This window comes from Bombyx mori, chromosome 25 (assembly GCF_030269925.1).
Source record: "Bombyx mori chromosome 25, ASM3026992v2".
Taxonomy (NCBI): Eukaryota; Metazoa; Arthropoda; class Insecta; order Lepidoptera; family Bombycidae; genus Bombyx; species Bombyx mori.
In genome coordinates this window covers 7,009,065-7,028,013 of record NC_085131.1, presented here as the reverse complement: position 1 = coordinate 7,028,013, position 18,949 = coordinate 7,009,065, and the positions used below count along the sequence as shown (strand labels likewise).

Below are 18,949 nucleotides of genomic sequence, written 5' to 3'. Positions count from 1 at the left end.
CATCTACAACGTAAATGCGCCACCCACCTTGAGATATAAGTTCTAAGATCTCAGTATAGTCTTTAGTAAATATGCGTCCAATTAAAATATGGATTTTGCAATTTGTTAAATTGATGATTGATGGATTTGAAACAATTATATTTCTTACGCGTCAACTAGTTATCTTAGACAATCTGGCAGATCAATCTTTGTGCTTAGTGCGAGTTTTTTAACGTTCTCGATAGCGTAAAAGTTAACTCATATTTGTATGCAGTTGGAACAGCGCCCTTAGCGGCAAACTACGCACACTAACCAAAACTGTATGCAATAAAGAAAATATTCAATAAACAGCCACAGTAAAACGCTACCATTGCATATCGAATCCGTAACATCTCGCAATATATTCAATCATGACACTGCTGTTTTTGTGAAGAAGGTAAAAAAAAGATCTCGAATAATTTGTTCTCATTAAATAATTTATTTTATAAACACAACCTTCAATGAAAATTTAATACATATAATTTGCTTCTCTGTAAGTATTCTTAATTTTAAACAACATATTGATTACAATGTCGTATACTGACAGAACCATGACTGGTTCAAATCATGTGCCTATTTTATGCTTATACATTAATATTATTATTATTTATGTTTTTAAAATTTCAGACTTTCCATGTATTTCGAACATTATTTCTAATTTTAAGGAATCCAATTTTTTAATTTAAATAGCACAAGCGATCTTTCTCGCAACACTCGTGTCAGTGTATTCCGTCAATCAGCTGATTGTTAATTTCGCAGTGCAAAAGCTTTGTAAAACAAGTACTTTCGTTTTTTTTTTTAATTATTAAAGTAATCCTGCAAATCGACTGATCTGCACTTTTTATACATAATGTCGTTCGGAAACGAAGAACTTTTTTTGTATTGTATAAAGTACAAATCACAAACCAAAGAAAATTCTAAACCTCGATTTAAATAACATTGCAATACTTAATAGTAGACTCCAAACAAAGAATAGAATCGTACTGCGAGCACTATAGCATGATAGAAATAGAAATATACCTATATAATTAATTATAAACTTATCATCATTTATAAACTTGATACTAGACTTGAAGACTTAATGGATTCAAAGAGATGGTGATAGAGGATTACACAACTCATGAGTTCAAGTACCTAGCCTAATAAAACAATATCTTATCTCATATCTTTGAAATTTTATAAACACGAGTACCTACTTTCTTTGGTCTTACTTTATTGTTTACTCTTATTAAAAATGTGTGTGAAATATAGACTAGAATAAACCGGAAATGGAAATGAAGAACACATTAATTTGTTATTTTGTAGTCCTTCACAGTTCTTGATATTAAAATTATTAAATAGGTGACATTGACAGCCGGGTTAATAACCCGCCTGACAAAGGGAAAATACAAAAGCAACATGAAACTAGAATTAAGTTTTAAATTATATTACGAGGAACCTTTACAAACGGGATGACAGTGCCAAATATTATATTACTGTACTTTTTTCCTACCTATTCGCTGGTATCCTAGGGAGCTATTCCAGCTAAGGCAGCTAAACATTACATTCCATTACACTGGCATTCTATTCCGTAGGGTTGCTACAATCGTGCCAAAACATCGAGAGCTAAATTTATAAATTTCGAAAATCTTTGGATTTATTGGCATTCATTAGATAGGTACCATAAATAATTAATTTTAAAGTACTTTACATAGCGAAACAAAATCAATTTGTTTACAAAAATTGCTTGAATTCCTAACGAATCAGGATATTTGACAGATGTAGTTACAAAAATTGCCTTAATGAAAAATATATAGGAGCTTCTGAAAATATGGCGCATGAAAACATTTACGTTTCTTGCTATAGGTCTCTCTCTCTCTAGCACCAAGAATTCTTGTTCCATATTTCTGCCAGCATAGAAGCTTAGCTTAAAGCAACAAAAACATTCAGTCAACACGCGTCTGACTAATTGTTTGTTAGTCTTCGAAGTGTATTCGCATGCGATAGCAATATCTTTATTTAATCTAGAATTATAACTTAAGACTTCCCGCGTTTTACATTGAATCTTCTTTGACTGAAATTCACTGTAGCTATAAATTATTTAAACACATATACACTGTCACAATATTGAGCGTCTTATTTAAATATAGCATTACATAACATTCTCCGGTATCCTTCGTCGTTTTCATATTATAACTGCAAGAAAAGAATATGAAAAATTAAAAAACTCCTATTTTATCCATAAAGCTAATAATAATTAAATCTGTTAATACAAAAACGATTATATCTTTTAAAAAAAAATTGTGATAGTATTCAATTAAATACATAAAGGTATTTAAGAATGTATGTATGTTCCTTCTATTCATTACATTACGGATTCGTTGTCAGCTAAGTAATCCCAGTTAAAATACAATTCTGAGTTTTTTTTTCTTTTGTATATTTGGAGTACAGGTCGTCGAACTTGATGAGAAATGAGGTCGTAGTCTCAATTATAGAGTAGCAATTGAACGGATATTCCTCGATGTCCTTCGTAGCAGAAAACAAGCAAGAAAAAATTTGAAGAAAAGAACCACAGGCAAAGTCTAGTATTTTGGTAGTTTATGACAATTTATCGAAATTACTAATTCATCTTCAAATAAGAATCGCTGTTATAATATGAGTCGTCTATTATCAAAGGTGGCAATCTGTGCATTTGGACAAAAAAATGTTATTGATATGTCAATACAGATTGATTTGAATATAATCGTCTCCTTCAAAGAATACGGTTCTAAACCTGCATTAAATAAAGGTTAATACTTAACCTGTTATTTATCTAAGATGTCGTTCAGAAGAGTTTTGTGACTGCCAATGAAATACAAAGTCAATAATTCGTTTTTCTGATTTACCAATAATTGTCCAAAAGTCACATTGCCGGCTTTGATAATAGTCGACTCATATAACGACTCATATAAGTAAAATACAAGAACACGCCTGCGAAGCGAAAACTTGTCATTCTTCAGACGAGGCTTGTGGAGAGTATTAAACGATAGGCAGCGGCTTGGCTCTGTCCTTGGCATTGCTGAAGTCCATGGGCGACGGTAACCACTCACCATGAGGTATGCTCGTCTGCATACAAGGGCAATAAAAAATTTAAAAAAAATTAACAAGCCCTTACTAATCCAAACGTTCGTTTAAATCTAAATCCTTCAATCTTCACTACATAGTATAAAACAAAGTCGCTTTCTCTGTCCCTATGTATGCTTAAATCTTTAAAACTACGCAACGGATTTTGATGCGGTTTTTTTTAATAGATAGAGTGATTGAAGAGGATGGTTTATATGTATAATAACATCCATTAAATAGTGGAGAAATCAATAATAAATTACAGTTTCCGAAGCGAAGCGGGGGCGGGTCGCTAGTATAATATAATTTACTCACTGAATTCAACGGTAACCTCGAGAGAAACCATGACCGCAAACCCGAGGAGAGCGCACGCGAACTGCAGGAGACCGCTGCTCCGCTTCCACACCTCAAAGAACACCACGTAGACCAGAGTACCGCAGGCAATGCCCTGAAATATGTTTCTACGTGTATCGTCCCGACAAGCAAAACAGTAAGTGCTTGAGGTAGAAAAATTCAAAAAACCGACAGCGTGTGTTATTTTATTTTATTTTATTTTTTAGATTTTTCATAAATATGTGGTACCTATATATTTCGTAACAGTTATTTACTAGCTTTTGTTAACAGATGTTTTTATTGACTTGATATCTATCTATGCAATTTACGTTAACTTCCAGGCACGAGAAATTTGCATACGTATCAAGTACCGATGGCAATACAATCATTTAATTACTTTGACCTAATGTAAAGATCAGGATCAGCAAAAGAATAAAATAAAAACCGGTTTTTAGTTGAGCTTGCGTGCACAGACAGCATGACGTCTTTTAGTTAATATCCTATAAAGAACACTGTCTGATAAATTTACAAAAAAAAAAACGTTCGAACGATTTTTCATATCTTTACAATCATTAGCTCTTACATTTCACGTCTTCCTAAGAAATCATCGTACATTTTTAAATAAGTATGTATGAATAATGTATGTACATTTAAAGTAAATCTCTCTTCATTAAACAGTGGTTGTTTAAAAGGCTCAACGCAAAAATGCAACTTTTTATTTAATCTAAAATTAACAATATATTTTTTAGATAACATACTTTGATATAGATAGCCAAATCTCGATAAGTAGAAATCACCTGCCTGCTTATTTCTACGGTGAAGCAGTAATGCGTTCTGATATCAAAGGTGAGACCGTCGATAAAATATACAACTCAGACTCGGACCCCATTGTGTTTGTTATGTTGGGTGGCGACTTTCACGTTGTTGATGTCTGTCTATTCTATAGGCTCCGATTACAACTTAATACCATGGTCTCTGGTGGTAGATTCTGCGAAGCACTGCTCTAACTCGGACCAGTGTTGCTGAGCCTCGTGAGCTCACCTACTAGCTCGCTGAATCTAGAGTAAAAGAGCGTGAAAGTTAACTCATATTTGAATGGAGTTGAAACGTTTGCGTACGTTTGCCGCTAGGGGCGCTGTTCCAACTGCATACAAAATTGGCTTAACTTTTACGCTATCGAGAACGTTAAGAAACTCGCACTAAGCACACTGACTTAATCTTAAACTAGCTAACCCAAAAAAAAATGTAAGACTGACCTGTAACACCACTGAATATAGTCCAGCTGCCGCGGCCCCTGACCCTCCTACTAGTAAGATCCCAATGCCGATACCCAGGGCTGACATGAACGAAAACGTAAAGATGTAGACGAGAGACAGCCATTTTCTCGTGCCAGCCGCTAACAGTTCAACTCCGATGCAGAAAGCAATGATGTATTTGTGGGCTGACACCGCTCCGAACATGTACCTGGTGGATAGAAGGACTTCAGAGGCTGTTAGGCGTGCTGTGCCTAATTCTGCCCCGAAATTACAACGTTTCGGACCATTTGCCGGGAGCGCGAATTTGGATGCTCTTTTTTTTTTCATTAGTGTTTTTCTTCAGATTTAAACGTGAATTAATAATGGGGGCTTATTAACTGTTTAGTATCTGTGAAAATACAATTGTTGTGAATAGTATTAAAGTTTTTTTTTTCCCGAAAATCCACTAGTCTCATTAAAGACCCAGAGTTTACTGGAACATTATTTTATCTCATCTCGTTTTATTATGCTCTATATCATTTTATTTGTTGCTAATTATATAGTAATAATTGCAGGTTTGCTTAAACGAAAGGAATTCAGGCTAAAAATAATAATAAACAAATCGTTTATCATGAAAATGATGAAGAAGAAGGAGAACCTTTCAAGGTTGCGGTAAAGACGTCGATCCGGTATTAATGGTAGACTGTGGTATTATCAATATCCGTCTATGAGCTATTTGAGGTATTATGAGGAAATTGAGTAGACTGTGGTATTATGAGGAAATTTAACGCCGCCTCTAGGTCCTATAAGAGGGTTATTGCCAAGGCGAAGTCGGAGCACGTTGCCAGAATTGGCGAGCGACTGAATAGCTATCCCTCTGGGAGCCGTGCTTTCTGGTCGCTAGCTAAGGCTGCAGAAGGTAACTTCTGCAGGTCTAGCCTTCCACCACTGCGTAAGTCCAATGACAGTCTGGCTCATAGTGCGAAGGAGAAGGCTGACCTTCTGGTCAAGCTCTTTGCCTCATACTCGACTTTGGATGACGAAGGAGCCACACCGCCCAACATCTCCCGGTGTGACAGCTCCATGCCTGAGATTCGCATCACACAGCGTGCAGTCAGGCAGGAGCTTCGGCTTCTTGATGTCCATAAGTCGAGTGGGCCAGATTGCATCCCCGCAGTGGTTCTAAAAACATGCGCCCCTGAATTGACACCCGCGCTAACGCGTCTATATCGCCTCTCGTACAATACGAACAGGGTTCCGTCTTCATGGAAGACTGCTCATGTCCACCCTATCCCCAAGAAGGGTGACCGGTCGGACCCCTCGAATTACAGACCTATCGCGATAACTTCCTTGCTTTCCAAGGTGATGGAGCGAATCATAAACATCCAACTTCTTAAGTATCTTGAGGATCGCCAGCTGATCAGTGACCGGCAGTACGGTTTCCATCATGGTCGCTCAGCTGGCGATCTTCTTGTATACCTCACACATAAATGGGCTGAAGCCTTGGAAAGCAAGGGCGAGGCTCTCGCTGTGAGCCTTGACATCGCGAAGGCCTTCGACAGGGTCTGGCATAGGGCACTTCTATCGAAGCTTCCAGCATACGGGATCCCTGAGGGACTCTGCAAGTGGATCGCTAGCTTTTTGGATGGACGGAGCATCACAGTTGTCGTCGACGGCTGCTGCTCCGATACCATGACCATCAACGCTGGTGTTCCACAAGGTTCGGTGCTCTCCCCCACGCTTTTCATACTGCATATCAATGACATGCTATCTATTGATGGCATACATTGCTATGCGGATGACAGCACGGGGGATGCGCGATATATCGGCCATCAGAGTCTCTCTCGAAGCGTTGTACACGAGAGGCGATTAAAACTTGTGTCTGAAGTGGAGAACTCTCTGGGGCGGGTCTCCAAGTGGGGTGAACTGAATTCAGTTCAGTTCAACCCATTGAAGACACAGGTTTGCGCGTTCACTGCGAAGAAGGACCCTTTTGTCATGGCGCCGGAATTTCAAGGAGTATCCCTGCAGCTTTCCGCGAGTATCGGGATTCTGGGGGTCGATATTTCGAGCGATGTCCAGTTTCGGAGTCATTTGGAAGGTAAAGCCAAATTGGCCTCTAAAATGTTGGGAGTTCTCAACAGAGCGAAGCGGTATTTCACGCCTGGACAGAGACTTGCGCTTTATAAAGCGCAGGTCCGACCTCGCGTGGAGTACTGCTCTCACCTCTGGGCCGGGGCTCCCAAATACCAGCTACTTCCATTTGACTCCATACAGAAACGGGCTGTTCGGATGGTCGATAGTCCTGCTCTCGCGGATCGCTTGGAACCTCTGGGTCTACGGAGGGACTTCGGTTCTCTCTGTGTTTTATACCGCATGGTCCATGGGGAATGCTCTGAGGAATTATTCGAGATGATTCCTTCATCTCCTTTTTATCATCGCACCTCCCGCCATCGGAGCAGAGTTCATCCATATTATCTGGAACCGCTGCGTTCATCGACAGTGCGTTTCCAAAGATCTTTTTTGCCACGTACCATCCGGCTTTGGAATGAACTCCCCTCCACGGTGTTTTCCGAGCGCTATGACATGTCCTTCTTCAAACGAGGCTTGCGGAGAGTTCTTTATGGTAGGCAGCGGCTTGGCTCTGCCCCTGGCATTGCTGACGTCCATGAGCGACGGTGACCACTTACCATCAGGTGGGCCGTATGCTCGTCTGCCTACAAAGGCAATAAAAAAAAAAAAAAAAAAAATTTTTGCTGGTGGTAGGATGTCTTGTTATTGCGTCCGCACGGGTAGGTACCACCACCCTGCCTATTTCTGACGTGAAGCAGTAATGCGTTTCAATTTGAAGGGCGGGGCAGCCATAGCTAAAAGTGAGATCTTAAAACTCATGTCTCAAGGTGGGTGGCGGCATTTACGTTGTAGGTGTCTACGGACTCCGGTAACCACTTAACACCAGGTGGACCGTGATCTCGCCCACCCAACTACGCAAAAAAAAATCCCTGTCGGCACTAGTAAAATAACGTGATTGCTTTAAAATACTGTTTAAAAATTTCTACCTACAATTTTTATCACTAAGATACAACGAACAGACTTCATATGAGGTAAATGATATGAGAGCTGTACCTAACTGATGCTTTTGCATTACCCAACCTAAATAAAGTTTTATTTAAATGTGACTTTAGAATAAAATTCAATCACAAATGCCCTAATTTAATCTATAAATATGATATTTGACTTAGAAACAACGTCAAGATCACATTGATGGATGCTCCAGATGCACAGTTTAGAGTCTACGATAAGATACGTAAAGTTGACTGATTATAAACATTCAAAATAAATCACTAGTTTCTGTTTATACCTATAGTACTTTTTGGTATTCACCATACTAGTATTTTTAGGTAAATAGGAAAATAAAATATGAAATTTAAGGACCACAGTTTTTTAAAAATTTAAAATATGATGACAATACAATCAAAAGAGCCTTTTGAACAAATTATAAATCGCTTATATTGTATTAACTGATTTATCGCATATCCTTGTATATATTCATAATTAATTGACAAGTCTCTGCACTTTTTGGCCAAAAATTGTACGCTCTTCGCTATCTGTCACTGCTGTCATTTGTCACATGAATGGCACAGTATCATAGACCTTTAAAGTAGGGACACGACATAATGTTCTATACGTACAATTGCTTATATAAATAGCACCCATTTTGAAGGCACACACATAAACATATATCTATCTCGTTCTTACTCAGCATTTTAACTCGCAGGAAAACAATATAACAGTATTTCAGTGCGTACATAAAATGAAACATGAATATACGTAAATGTCTCCGTCTCCGTCTAATGAGGCCGAAAATCCGCCATGTTTAGCGCGCCAAATGTCATTGTCACGTCAGTTCGGCCGTCTGTTTTGGGTTGTACATTATTTATTGACTTTGATATCGATTTAATATGATTGCTTATATAAAATTTCATATTTTATCATGCTTAAAACATACAAAAATAATAATTAAAACATATTTTATAGGATCTCAAGAAAGTCGATGCCCCAAAACTATTATCTATATATATTTAAATTCATTATGAAGCTCTCATCCGAAAAATCCATTTTTCGGTCGGAATCTATTGATCATGACACTAATCATAAATACCACTTTAAAATATGTCATCAAAACATATTTAGACATTCTGTTTAGATATTTCGGCAAAAAGGCTACCGACAAAATCTCTTCGGAACTATTTAAATAAAATAGTTTTATTCCGCAGTGAGTAAAACACTATTGTAAATATGTTAAATATTTAATAATTAAGTGATTTTAGATAGGAAGTCACAAGGAATGACGTTTGTAATTAATGAATAAATGTTCTGTAGGTGTTTTTTTTTTTCACGCGGTCCCTTGTTTAAAATTTGAATCACTCTCAAGCGAAAGTGATTCAAATGGTGCGGCGCACCTTCCTTGGGGTGCGCTGCGGTAGTATGTTACGGACTTTAGAAGTCAGCAAAACAATTAAAATAGATTGTAATAGTCTAAGAAAAACACGTACTCAAAATACGATAACATTTAGCATGCTAGAAATGGGCTGATGGCTTTGAACTACGCCATATCTTTATGTTTTGCGACAAACGACAACTTTATAAAATCAGTGTAGCAACTTTTAAAAATCATCATATCGTTTCCTTGGCAAATTCGAAGGACGAACTTGTCTTAGATTTCACCCATCTAAATCATATCATATTTGCACATAACAATATACCTACTTACTTCCCATTAAAGTATAAATTCTACAAATAAATAATACTCAACAATATTTAAAATAAAATGAGCCAAGAACGTTTATCGATAAAACCTGATAACATTGAAATCTTTTGTACAGCACTAAAGCCGCCATGTTTTGTGGCCAGATGACGTCACAGTGGCACGAAATTTTGGTTGACGTTTCATTTCCATAGGTTTCCTACTTCATTGCACAGTATGGTGTGTATTTTTCACTGAAGTAGGAAACTTAAGGAAATGAAACGTCAACCAAAAATTCGTGCCACTGTGACGTCATCTGGCCACAAAACATGGCGGTTTTAGTGCTGCCCAGAAGATTTTAATGTTAGTAGGTTTTATCGATAAACGTTCTTGGCTCATTTTATTTTAAATATTGTTGAGTATGAATTATTTGTAGAATTTATACTTTAATAGGAAGTAAGTAAATTGTTATGTGCAAAGATGATGTGATTTAGATATTATGTGAAATCTAAGACGAGTTCGTGCTTCAAATTTGACAAGTAAACGATAAGACGATTTTTAAAATTTGCTACACTGATTTTATAAAGTTGTTGTTTGCCGCAAAACATAAAGATATGGCGTAGTACAGTGCCATCTGCCCATTTCTGGCATGCTAAATGTTATCGTATTTTGAGTACGTGTTTTTCTTAGACTATTACAATCTATTTTAATTGTTTTGCTGATTCTAAAGTCCGTAACACACTACCGCAGCGCACCTCAAGGAAGGTGCGCCGCACCATTTGAATCACTCTCACTTGAGAGTGATTCAAATTTTAAACTTATCAAGGGACCGCGTGATAAAAAAAACACCTACAGAACATTTATTCATTAATTACAAACGTCATTCCTTGTGACTTCCTCTCTAAAATCACTTAATTATTAAATATTTAACAAATTTACAATAGTGTTTTACTCACTGCGGAATAAAACTATTTTATTTAAATAGTTCCGAAGAGATTTTGTCGGTAGCCTTTTTCCCGAAATATCTAAACAGAATGTCTAAATATGTTTTGATGACATATTTTAAAGTGGTATTTATGATTAGTGTCATGATCAATAGATTCCGACCGAAAAATGGATTTTTCGGATGAGGGCTTCATAATGAATTTAAATATATATAGATAATAGTTTTGGGGAATCGACTTTCTTGAGATCCTATAAAATATGTTTTAATTATTATTTTTGTATGTTTTAAGGATGATAAAATAAGAAATTTTATATAAGCAATCATATTAAATCGATATCAAAGTCATTAAATAATGTACAACCCAAAACAGACGGCCGAACTGACGTGACAATGACATTTGGTGCGCTAAGCATGGCGGATTTTCGGCCTCATTAGACATTTACGTATATTCATGTTTCATTTTATGTACGCACTGAAATACTGTTATATTGTTTTCCTTTGAGTTAAAGTGCTGAGTAAGAACGAGATAGATATATCTTTATGTGTGTGCCTTCATAATGGGTGCTATTTATATAAGCAATTGTACGTATAGAACAATATGTCGTGTCCCTACTATATAGGTCTATGGATTTATCGCATTTCCTTGTATCTATTCATAATTGACAAGAGTCGCTGCACCTTTTTGGCCAAAAATTGTACGCTATTCGCTATCTGGCATTTGTCACATGAATGGTGCAGTGTGGTGTGTATTTTTAGTTGCGACTTCTCAAGACACTCACTCTGCTTCTTTGTAATATGTTAATAGCACAAGTGTGACTAACAATTTTATTTTTGTTATGTATCTGCTTTGTAAGAAAATTTATCAGTAAATATTCCAAATCAAAACAAATTTAACAACAAAAACAGATTAGTCTAGATCAGTAAATTCCTTAATTATCAGATTATATACATTATATGTATGTCTTAAAAGGATTGATGCCAATTGAGCAATGGTAATTCTATGATAAGACCAATAATATCGGTAATTTTTTGACGGTCATTCTTTGTTCCTTAACGCGTATCTGATAGTTTAAATCGATGTTTTAAAGATAAATCGATAACGTGATTAATTATTTTTTTAATTTTATGAATTAATAATCTAAAGTAGGGCGGGCCGGGCCATCAATAACTGTTTTAGAAAGAGGACGCAAAGTATTTGGGTCTCACTAATCCTGAATAATGTTGAAGATAAACATTTAGAGATATCTTGATACCTACTCCATGCTATTGAGATTAGGATAAAATATGTAGATGTTTATGTAAATAAAAATTGGAGGATCTGTTTCTTATTTCGAAATCCAAGTTTTTTAAACTTGAGTCGTCTATTATCAAAGGTGGCAATCTGTGCATTTGGACAAAAAAAATTTATTGATATGTCAATACAGATTGATTTGAATATAATCGTCTCCTTCAAAGAATACGGTTCAAAACCTGCATTAAATAAAGGTTAATACTTAACCTGCTATTTATCTAAGATGTCGTTCAGAAGAGTTTTGTGACTGCCAATGGAATACAAAGTCAATAATTCGTTTTTCTGATTTACCAATAATTATCCAAAAGTCACATTACCGGCTTTGATAATAGTCGACTCACTTATGTTTATGTTATATTTGTTTTTCATAAAAAAAATTGTCGGAGCTAGTCCGCAAGTTCATTTAATCTGCACATAAATAACGATGGTAAAGAAACTACATAAACCACGTTACTTGTATGATGTGTCCTTTGGAAGTGAATGACCTTGGAATTTTTTTTTCATTACTGCGATTTATTAGCTGTCTACACGTTTTCTAGATAATGCCTTATCGCATAGTTGAATTGTTTTTAACGAACTATTTACTTGCATTTTTTTAACTAGTATAGAATTGAAATTGTCGTCTATTTATTAAACATTATTTTTGTATTAGTTCCAGCTTTGGCATTGCTTTGGCTTTGCTTAGCAATGGCTTCGTTTTATTGTACATTCTCGTGAATGCTGATACCACCTTGAGACATGAGGAATATGCAATTTTATTATATGATTTTATTATATCCGATCCATCAAAACAGAATTCGCAGAGTTTGCACTAAAAATTTGCAGATCATACGTACGCCTACAAATTTACAACACACCATAACTTCAAGTAAAGTAATTGAAGACATGAGTGGTTGAAGGGGATATGATACAATTTGAAAATTCTGAGAAAACGTGTAACACACTTTTGTTACTAATTGTACCTTTTCTTCGAACATTACTCCTTCATCACATGCAATTTCTAAAATTAGCCTTTAAACCCGGAGTTTAAGGTCTAATATGGCACATAACACCTTCGTTCAATGTGAAAACTCAAAAATCTTAAAAATGGTATTTAAGTCCTTCATCCACTCATGTCTTCAATTATTGTTTACACATACCAGACATTGGCAACTGAAGACTCTAGGCCGACTGCCAATCCTTCGAACAGTTCGTGAATGGATAGCGCCAGGACTATCAGCAAGCCTCTCAGGGCTGACACCACAGAATCTTCTTGGGATGAATCGAGAACTAAATGACTATGACCGCTATTGGTTTCATTCTCAATTTGTTTGGTCTCTTGGTTTATTTCTGGATCGTTCCCCGAGATGCTCTTCCTTAGGCTGAACGGTTTGGCGTCGTTCTTCTCTGATGGTTTGTGCTCCCTGGCGTGTATGTACAAGTGAACTAATTCTTCGACTAAGTACATCATGAAGAATCCTCCGCACATTATCAAACCGGCAAGGAACACTGGCACATCGGGGATCTCTCCTGTCTCTGCAAATAATAAAAATGTTTATAGAATACGTTTAAGACTGTTTATGTAAACCTTTAATACTTAGTATTCAGGTAAACCATTTTTTTGTCGCATAAATCTGTGACCAATACGGACTAATATTAAGTACACCAGCTTGGCTTTGCCCCTGGCATGGTGGGCAGCGGCTTGGCTCTGCTCCTGGCATAGCTGACGTCCACAGGCGACGGTAACCACTCACCTTTATACCTTTATACCTACCATTACCACTACTACCTATATAATTATAATATTTTTACGGCTAAATTTTTTTTATTTTAAGAAGGAAATATTTCTGTTGGCTCGTAGGCCTTTTTAGTTTCACTAGGACAAATGGCGGTTTAATATCGCGTTTTCGATTTTCATCATATTCTTTCCGACGTTTCGAATTCTTTACAGTTTTAGTGGTCACGTTGTAAAAGTAGTTTTAATTACTTTTTTTACCTTTACCTTTTTATTTATCATACCATTACCTACTTACGATTATACTACTTAATACCTCGCCATATGAGCGTTTCAACCAGCTACTGTTGCTTTCGATCTAGAGCGACAGTTCTTTAAAAGGTAACGTGTTTCAGGTGCCAGTATCTTCTGATCATAAGCCAGTAAATGTCAAGAAACGTCTTCAGGTCATAGGTATTCGCGATTTTGTTAAGACTTAGTCTAGACTAAATGTTAACCGATATGAATAACCGCCTACACGATTGGTTGCAAAGTAGGAAAACTGTCTTTCATAGATTTTTGAGTTATGGTACCATCATTCCAATCCACATAACATACTTATCTTAGTATAGCTCTTATCATATTAATACGATAGTATTATGAAATGTTAAGCTACAATTAATATTAGTTGTATAAAGGTGTTCACCATTACAAGATCCTACCTCTCTAAAGAATAACATACTGTTACATACGACCACGAATCACCCACGCGTCTTTTATTTAAATATAATTGCCATAGAATTCCTTCTGACGTTTAATAAGCGTACACTTGAGTGGGAGGTCTTGTCCAGTTGTTATAGTACTTACCTGGTTCCTTCTACTTCCAACTTCATTCGGTTAGTCCTAAATAGTTTGGCCGTTTCGTTCAAAACTAAATATAATGAATTATCAATGAGGTTTTTTTTTGGTATAAAATCGGTATCATTTTTGATGAACATATGTTTGATTGGACCCATTTTAATATACATAATGAGTTATCTATAGGTTTGGTTTGGGCATTCCTTACAACCAGAAAAATTGTAGGTATATTTTGGGAAATTTCGGATTGCAACAATACCTAATCTGTGCTTAGGTATGTTTTTAAGGTTTTGAATTTAGCAACAGTATTCTACAACATTGAATTACACGACGAAATTGGTTTAGAGAGCCGTCGTCTGGGTTGCTTCCTAATCATAATATGGTCCGCCTTGATATTGCTAGTACGCAGTAAATACTCAGAAATCTACGATGACAAACCAATACCTCGTTACCCTAAAATCAAACAGAAAGTAGTTTTTTTTCTCCCACCTATTCGTTGGTAGCCTAAGAGGTATGCCCGGTCGGGTATGTGGTGGGCTCACGGTCTCAACCTGAGAGAATTTTCTAACACTAGCCCTAGGAAGAGCTGTGCTTCGCAGAATCTACCATCGGCTCGGGGTCGTCACACACAGAAGATCCAACGAGAAATTTAGTGGGTTGTGTATGAGACTAAGCAAAATCAGCAATAGCAAAGTCTTAATATAGGTATATTTACAATTTGATATTAATCGGAGTGTAGGTCTACCTGGTGTCCTACTTTTATCACCTATTTTCTATTTGGAGACCTCCTTAATTACCGATTCATCGCTCCGTGAACAGTTATAGAAGAGGCCCATTACATTACAGTGGACCTGTGTGAACTAATGGTACACAATTAACTTTACTTCAACAGTAACAGTATATTTGTAACGTGCTTTCATCGGCTGATTGAACTTTATTCCCAAGTAAAGTGTATTGCATTTCCAAGGAGGTAAGACGTGACACGTAAGGTTTCCGTAACTTCATAGGACGAATTATTTGATCGTATTGTTGGAGTGTACGTAAAAATGGCAGAATATTGAAAAAAATATTTTTTTTATTGCTTGGCTGGACGAGCTCACAGCCCACCTGGTGTTAAGTGGTTACTGGAGCCCATAGACATCTACGATGTAAATGCGCCACCCACCTTGAGATATAAGTTCTAAGGCCTCAAGTATAGTTAGAGAGGCTGCCCCACCCTTCAAACCGAAACGCATTACTGCTTCACGGCAGAAATAGGCAGGGTGGTACCTACCCGCGCAGACTCACAAGAGGTCCTACCACCAGTAATTACGCAAATTATAATTTTGCGGGTTTGATTTTTATTACACGATGTTATTCCTTCACCGTGGAAGTTAATCGTGAACAGTTGAGTACGTATTTCATTAGAAAAATTGGTACCAGCCTGCGGGATTCGAACACCGGTGCATCGCTCAACACGAATGCACCGGACGTCTTATCCTTTAGGCCACGACGACTTCGACAAAATCTATCTAGTAAACATATTATTATTTACTATCAGCGCCCTTATTAAAAATCCGTAAAAAACATCACCTCAATGCATATTGCATAATGTTTAACACAAATTGAAGTGTTAGGCACCGCCAACCGGATCTCGCGTATTAAATTGACCAAGTTAGTAGGTAGGTATTTGTCCTTATTTGTGATCAGTGACAATGTTTACAAAATACATTACGAACTTACGAGAACGGTCAACTTGACCAGTTTGAAAACGCTTTAATATTCTTCATTAAAATACGGCGGCCACGGAATACATGCAACTTATCGCAGCCTAAGTCTATTCTATTTATCATAAATAGAATATACTTATATGTATAAAATTACGATAAAATATGTTTTTCAAAATTCAAACTACATTAAAGACTAATAGTATACCTACTAGGTATGAGGGTTACGATATTTAATAAACTACCAAAGAAATTAAGAGACCTAGACGATTTTCATTTTAAGAAAAAACGAAAAGATAATCTTATTAGTGAAAATTATTATCACATAAAAGATTTTCTTACGGACGACATTGAAAATAAATGAATTTTTGATTATTAGTTTAATTATGGATGAATTAATGATAAATTATTTATTATCTTAATATCTTGCACTGCACTAAAATTCGCATGTCTAATCATGACAAAGCATACACGCTGGTTTTAACTGATGCAATAACTAATTTTCACTATGTTTAGCGAATAAATGATTTTTGTTCTTTCTTTTCTTTCTTTGCTACCGGTAAGCCTGCCCAAGTACTACCACCACCCTAGCTATTTTTGCTGTGAAGTAATAATGCGTTTTGGTTAGAAAGGTGGGGCAGCCGTGGTATTATAAAACGGAATCTTAGAATTTATATTTCAAGGTGGGTGACGGCATTTACGTGGCAAAAACATTTACGTTGTCGATGTATTTGGGCTCCGGTAGCCATTTAACACCAAATGGGCCGTGAGCTCGTCCACACATCTTTTTTATTTTTTATTGCCCTTGTAGGCAGACGAGCATTCAGCCCACCTGATGGTAAGTGATTAGCGTCGCCCATGAACTTTAGCAATGCCAGGGACAGAGCCAAGCCGCTGCCTACCGTGAAACAACAACACAACAATCTGAACAATAACAAAAGAATAAATATCATTGCTACAGACTGCTAATAAGCGGCACTCGTGCACGCGATTTACCCGTGGTTTGTTTGTGTGTACCCAAACATGATTTTCCAACAAACTATAACTTGTACATTGGGGTTAACGTGTGCAAGTATACAAGAAAATAAAACGAATGAATTAAATCAATTATAAACTCAGCAGACGCGGAAACTTACGACCAAGTACCGAAAATATGATCCTCGTTTTCTGGCTCCCCAATTAAAAGACACTACTAATCCTAGTGGCACTCGAGTTGTGATATCTACGGTCTTCGGTAACCGCTCAACACCAGGCGGTCCAATTCTGTTATCCCTATCAAAAAACTTAATTATAAAAACTTCTTATAAAGGTTCAGAATTTTCAGTATGATAAAATATCGGTTCTAAATTTCAAACAGCTAATTTGTTACAACATACTAAAAGATTATGCTGAGTATCAACTCACATTTGTCCAGTGTTGGGTCCAAACTTACCTTGCAACAATTCAATGTTTTCGTCCACCTCAGGCAGGAGATGCATGAACGTTGTAGCGAAAAGTACTCCGCCACCAAACGCCAACAGTCCCATCACCAGCTGATTCGAAGACCGCAGGTTTGGATCGCGGGATTTCGTGAACCAGTTGAACTTCTTCGATATCAACAACGGCAAACATCCCACGAACATGGATATCCCGAATAAGGATACCATTGTTACTATTTTAGCGGTTAAAACGTTTTCGACGGCCATCGTTTTCTTTTGTCTTTCTTTGACTATTTCGTAATTATTTTTGGGACAGCGTACCAAACGCGTCACGTTCACTCTTCGTTCAGAGATTGACTCGACTGAGCTAGCATCCTGCGCTCCTGCACTTGTAGTGTAGGCGGCTATTGATAACAACACATCATTAATGATAAAATTACTAACAGTCTGTTCTCGCTTGCATCTTAAATTTCGGAAATTCAATAAATTCGTTTTCGAACTGGCGTTTTCGTCAATCAATCATTTTGACCTTGGTTGACTGACAGCGTTATTTTAGGTTGCATTGCAATTTTCCTAATTAAAATGTTTGCTATTATACCTAAAAAAACCTTTAACTTTGACACTTGCATCGCACAACTGACATTTATTACCTATTGCTTAGATGCTTAAGGCCATTATACCATATATTCCCCAAACATTGTAATTTAAACTAGACTAAGACTAAGATTTTTCACTACGTAAGCTACTTTAAAAGGAAATTTAATTGTAACATTTAATCAAATTTCAATTGCCTAATCCCCATGCGTTGGACTGATCAGGTGAAAGACCTTACTGAAACCCCATTTAACGAGTGTGTGCGCCGGGCCTCGGTTCGCAAACTGTGGAAAACATCTGTCAAGGCTTTAATGAGCAAGAATTCCACGTGACCACGACTGCTCTGCCAAGAGCAACCGATTATGATGAAATGATGATGATGAATCGGGTGGACGAGCTCACGGCCCACCAAGTAGTTGTCGGAGCCCATAGAAATCTACAACGTATATGCCGCCACTCACCTTGACACGTGAGGTCTCCGTTTTTACAATACAACGGCTGCCCCACCCTTCAAACCAAAACTCAATGCTGCTTCACCGCAGAAATAGGCAGGGCGGATATGCCTACCTGTGAGAGCTCACAGAACATTCTACCAACCAGTAAGAGCTATCCTATTTTATGGAATCGGCACGTGAGTCTATTTGTAGTTGTGATTTGGTACTTTTTTACTACCATTCTGCACCTTTCCTTGGGAACGGTTGGGCCAATAGTAGTAAGTAAAGAAACTTGAAAATTCTATTGCTAACGGCGTATGATGGGTAAGAAGCCTATGTCTGCCGACAATCTAAAATATTGCGATATTCTCAGAAACATAAGAAGTTAAATATCTAAACTTGATACAATAACAGATCTGCCCTGGCTAAACGACGAAGTCTGGCCTAAACACGATCCTTTCATCCCAAAAAAAACCTAAAATGGTTTTATACAAAAATGTTGTGGATTTTTTAACAATTAATTTGAATTCAATTTTAGGAGTTAGACACCCCTAATATTGAAACGCCCGTAAAATCAGTCGTGTATATCACGCAG

General features: G+C 36.9%; 1 protein-coding gene across 2 annotated transcripts; it reads right to left on the bottom strand.

Moving 5' to 3' along the window:
- Positions 1–434: 434 nt before the first annotated feature.
- On the bottom strand, positions 435–18,577 carry LOC105841539 (zinc transporter ZIP1). Of its 2 annotated transcripts, XM_038020389.2 has the most exons (6): positions 18,382–18,577; positions 17,341–17,730; positions 12,791–13,166; positions 4,689–4,896; positions 3,415–3,547; positions 435–2,193 (listed from the first exon to the last, which is right to left on the bottom strand). In XM_038020389.2, exons 2-6 carry the CDS (start codon positions 17,591–17,593, stop codon positions 2,183–2,185), a joined length of 981 nt encoding a protein of 326 aa, XP_037876317.1. In that variant the 5' UTR covers positions 17,594–17,730; positions 18,382–18,577; the 3' UTR covers positions 435–2,182. The 2 variants fall into 2 exon arrangements, with proteins under 2 accessions (XP_037876317.1, XP_037876316.1); XM_038020388.2 differs by lacking the exon at positions 18,382–18,577 and having other exon boundaries at positions 17,341–17,861.
- Positions 18,578–18,949: the final 372 nt, after the last annotated feature.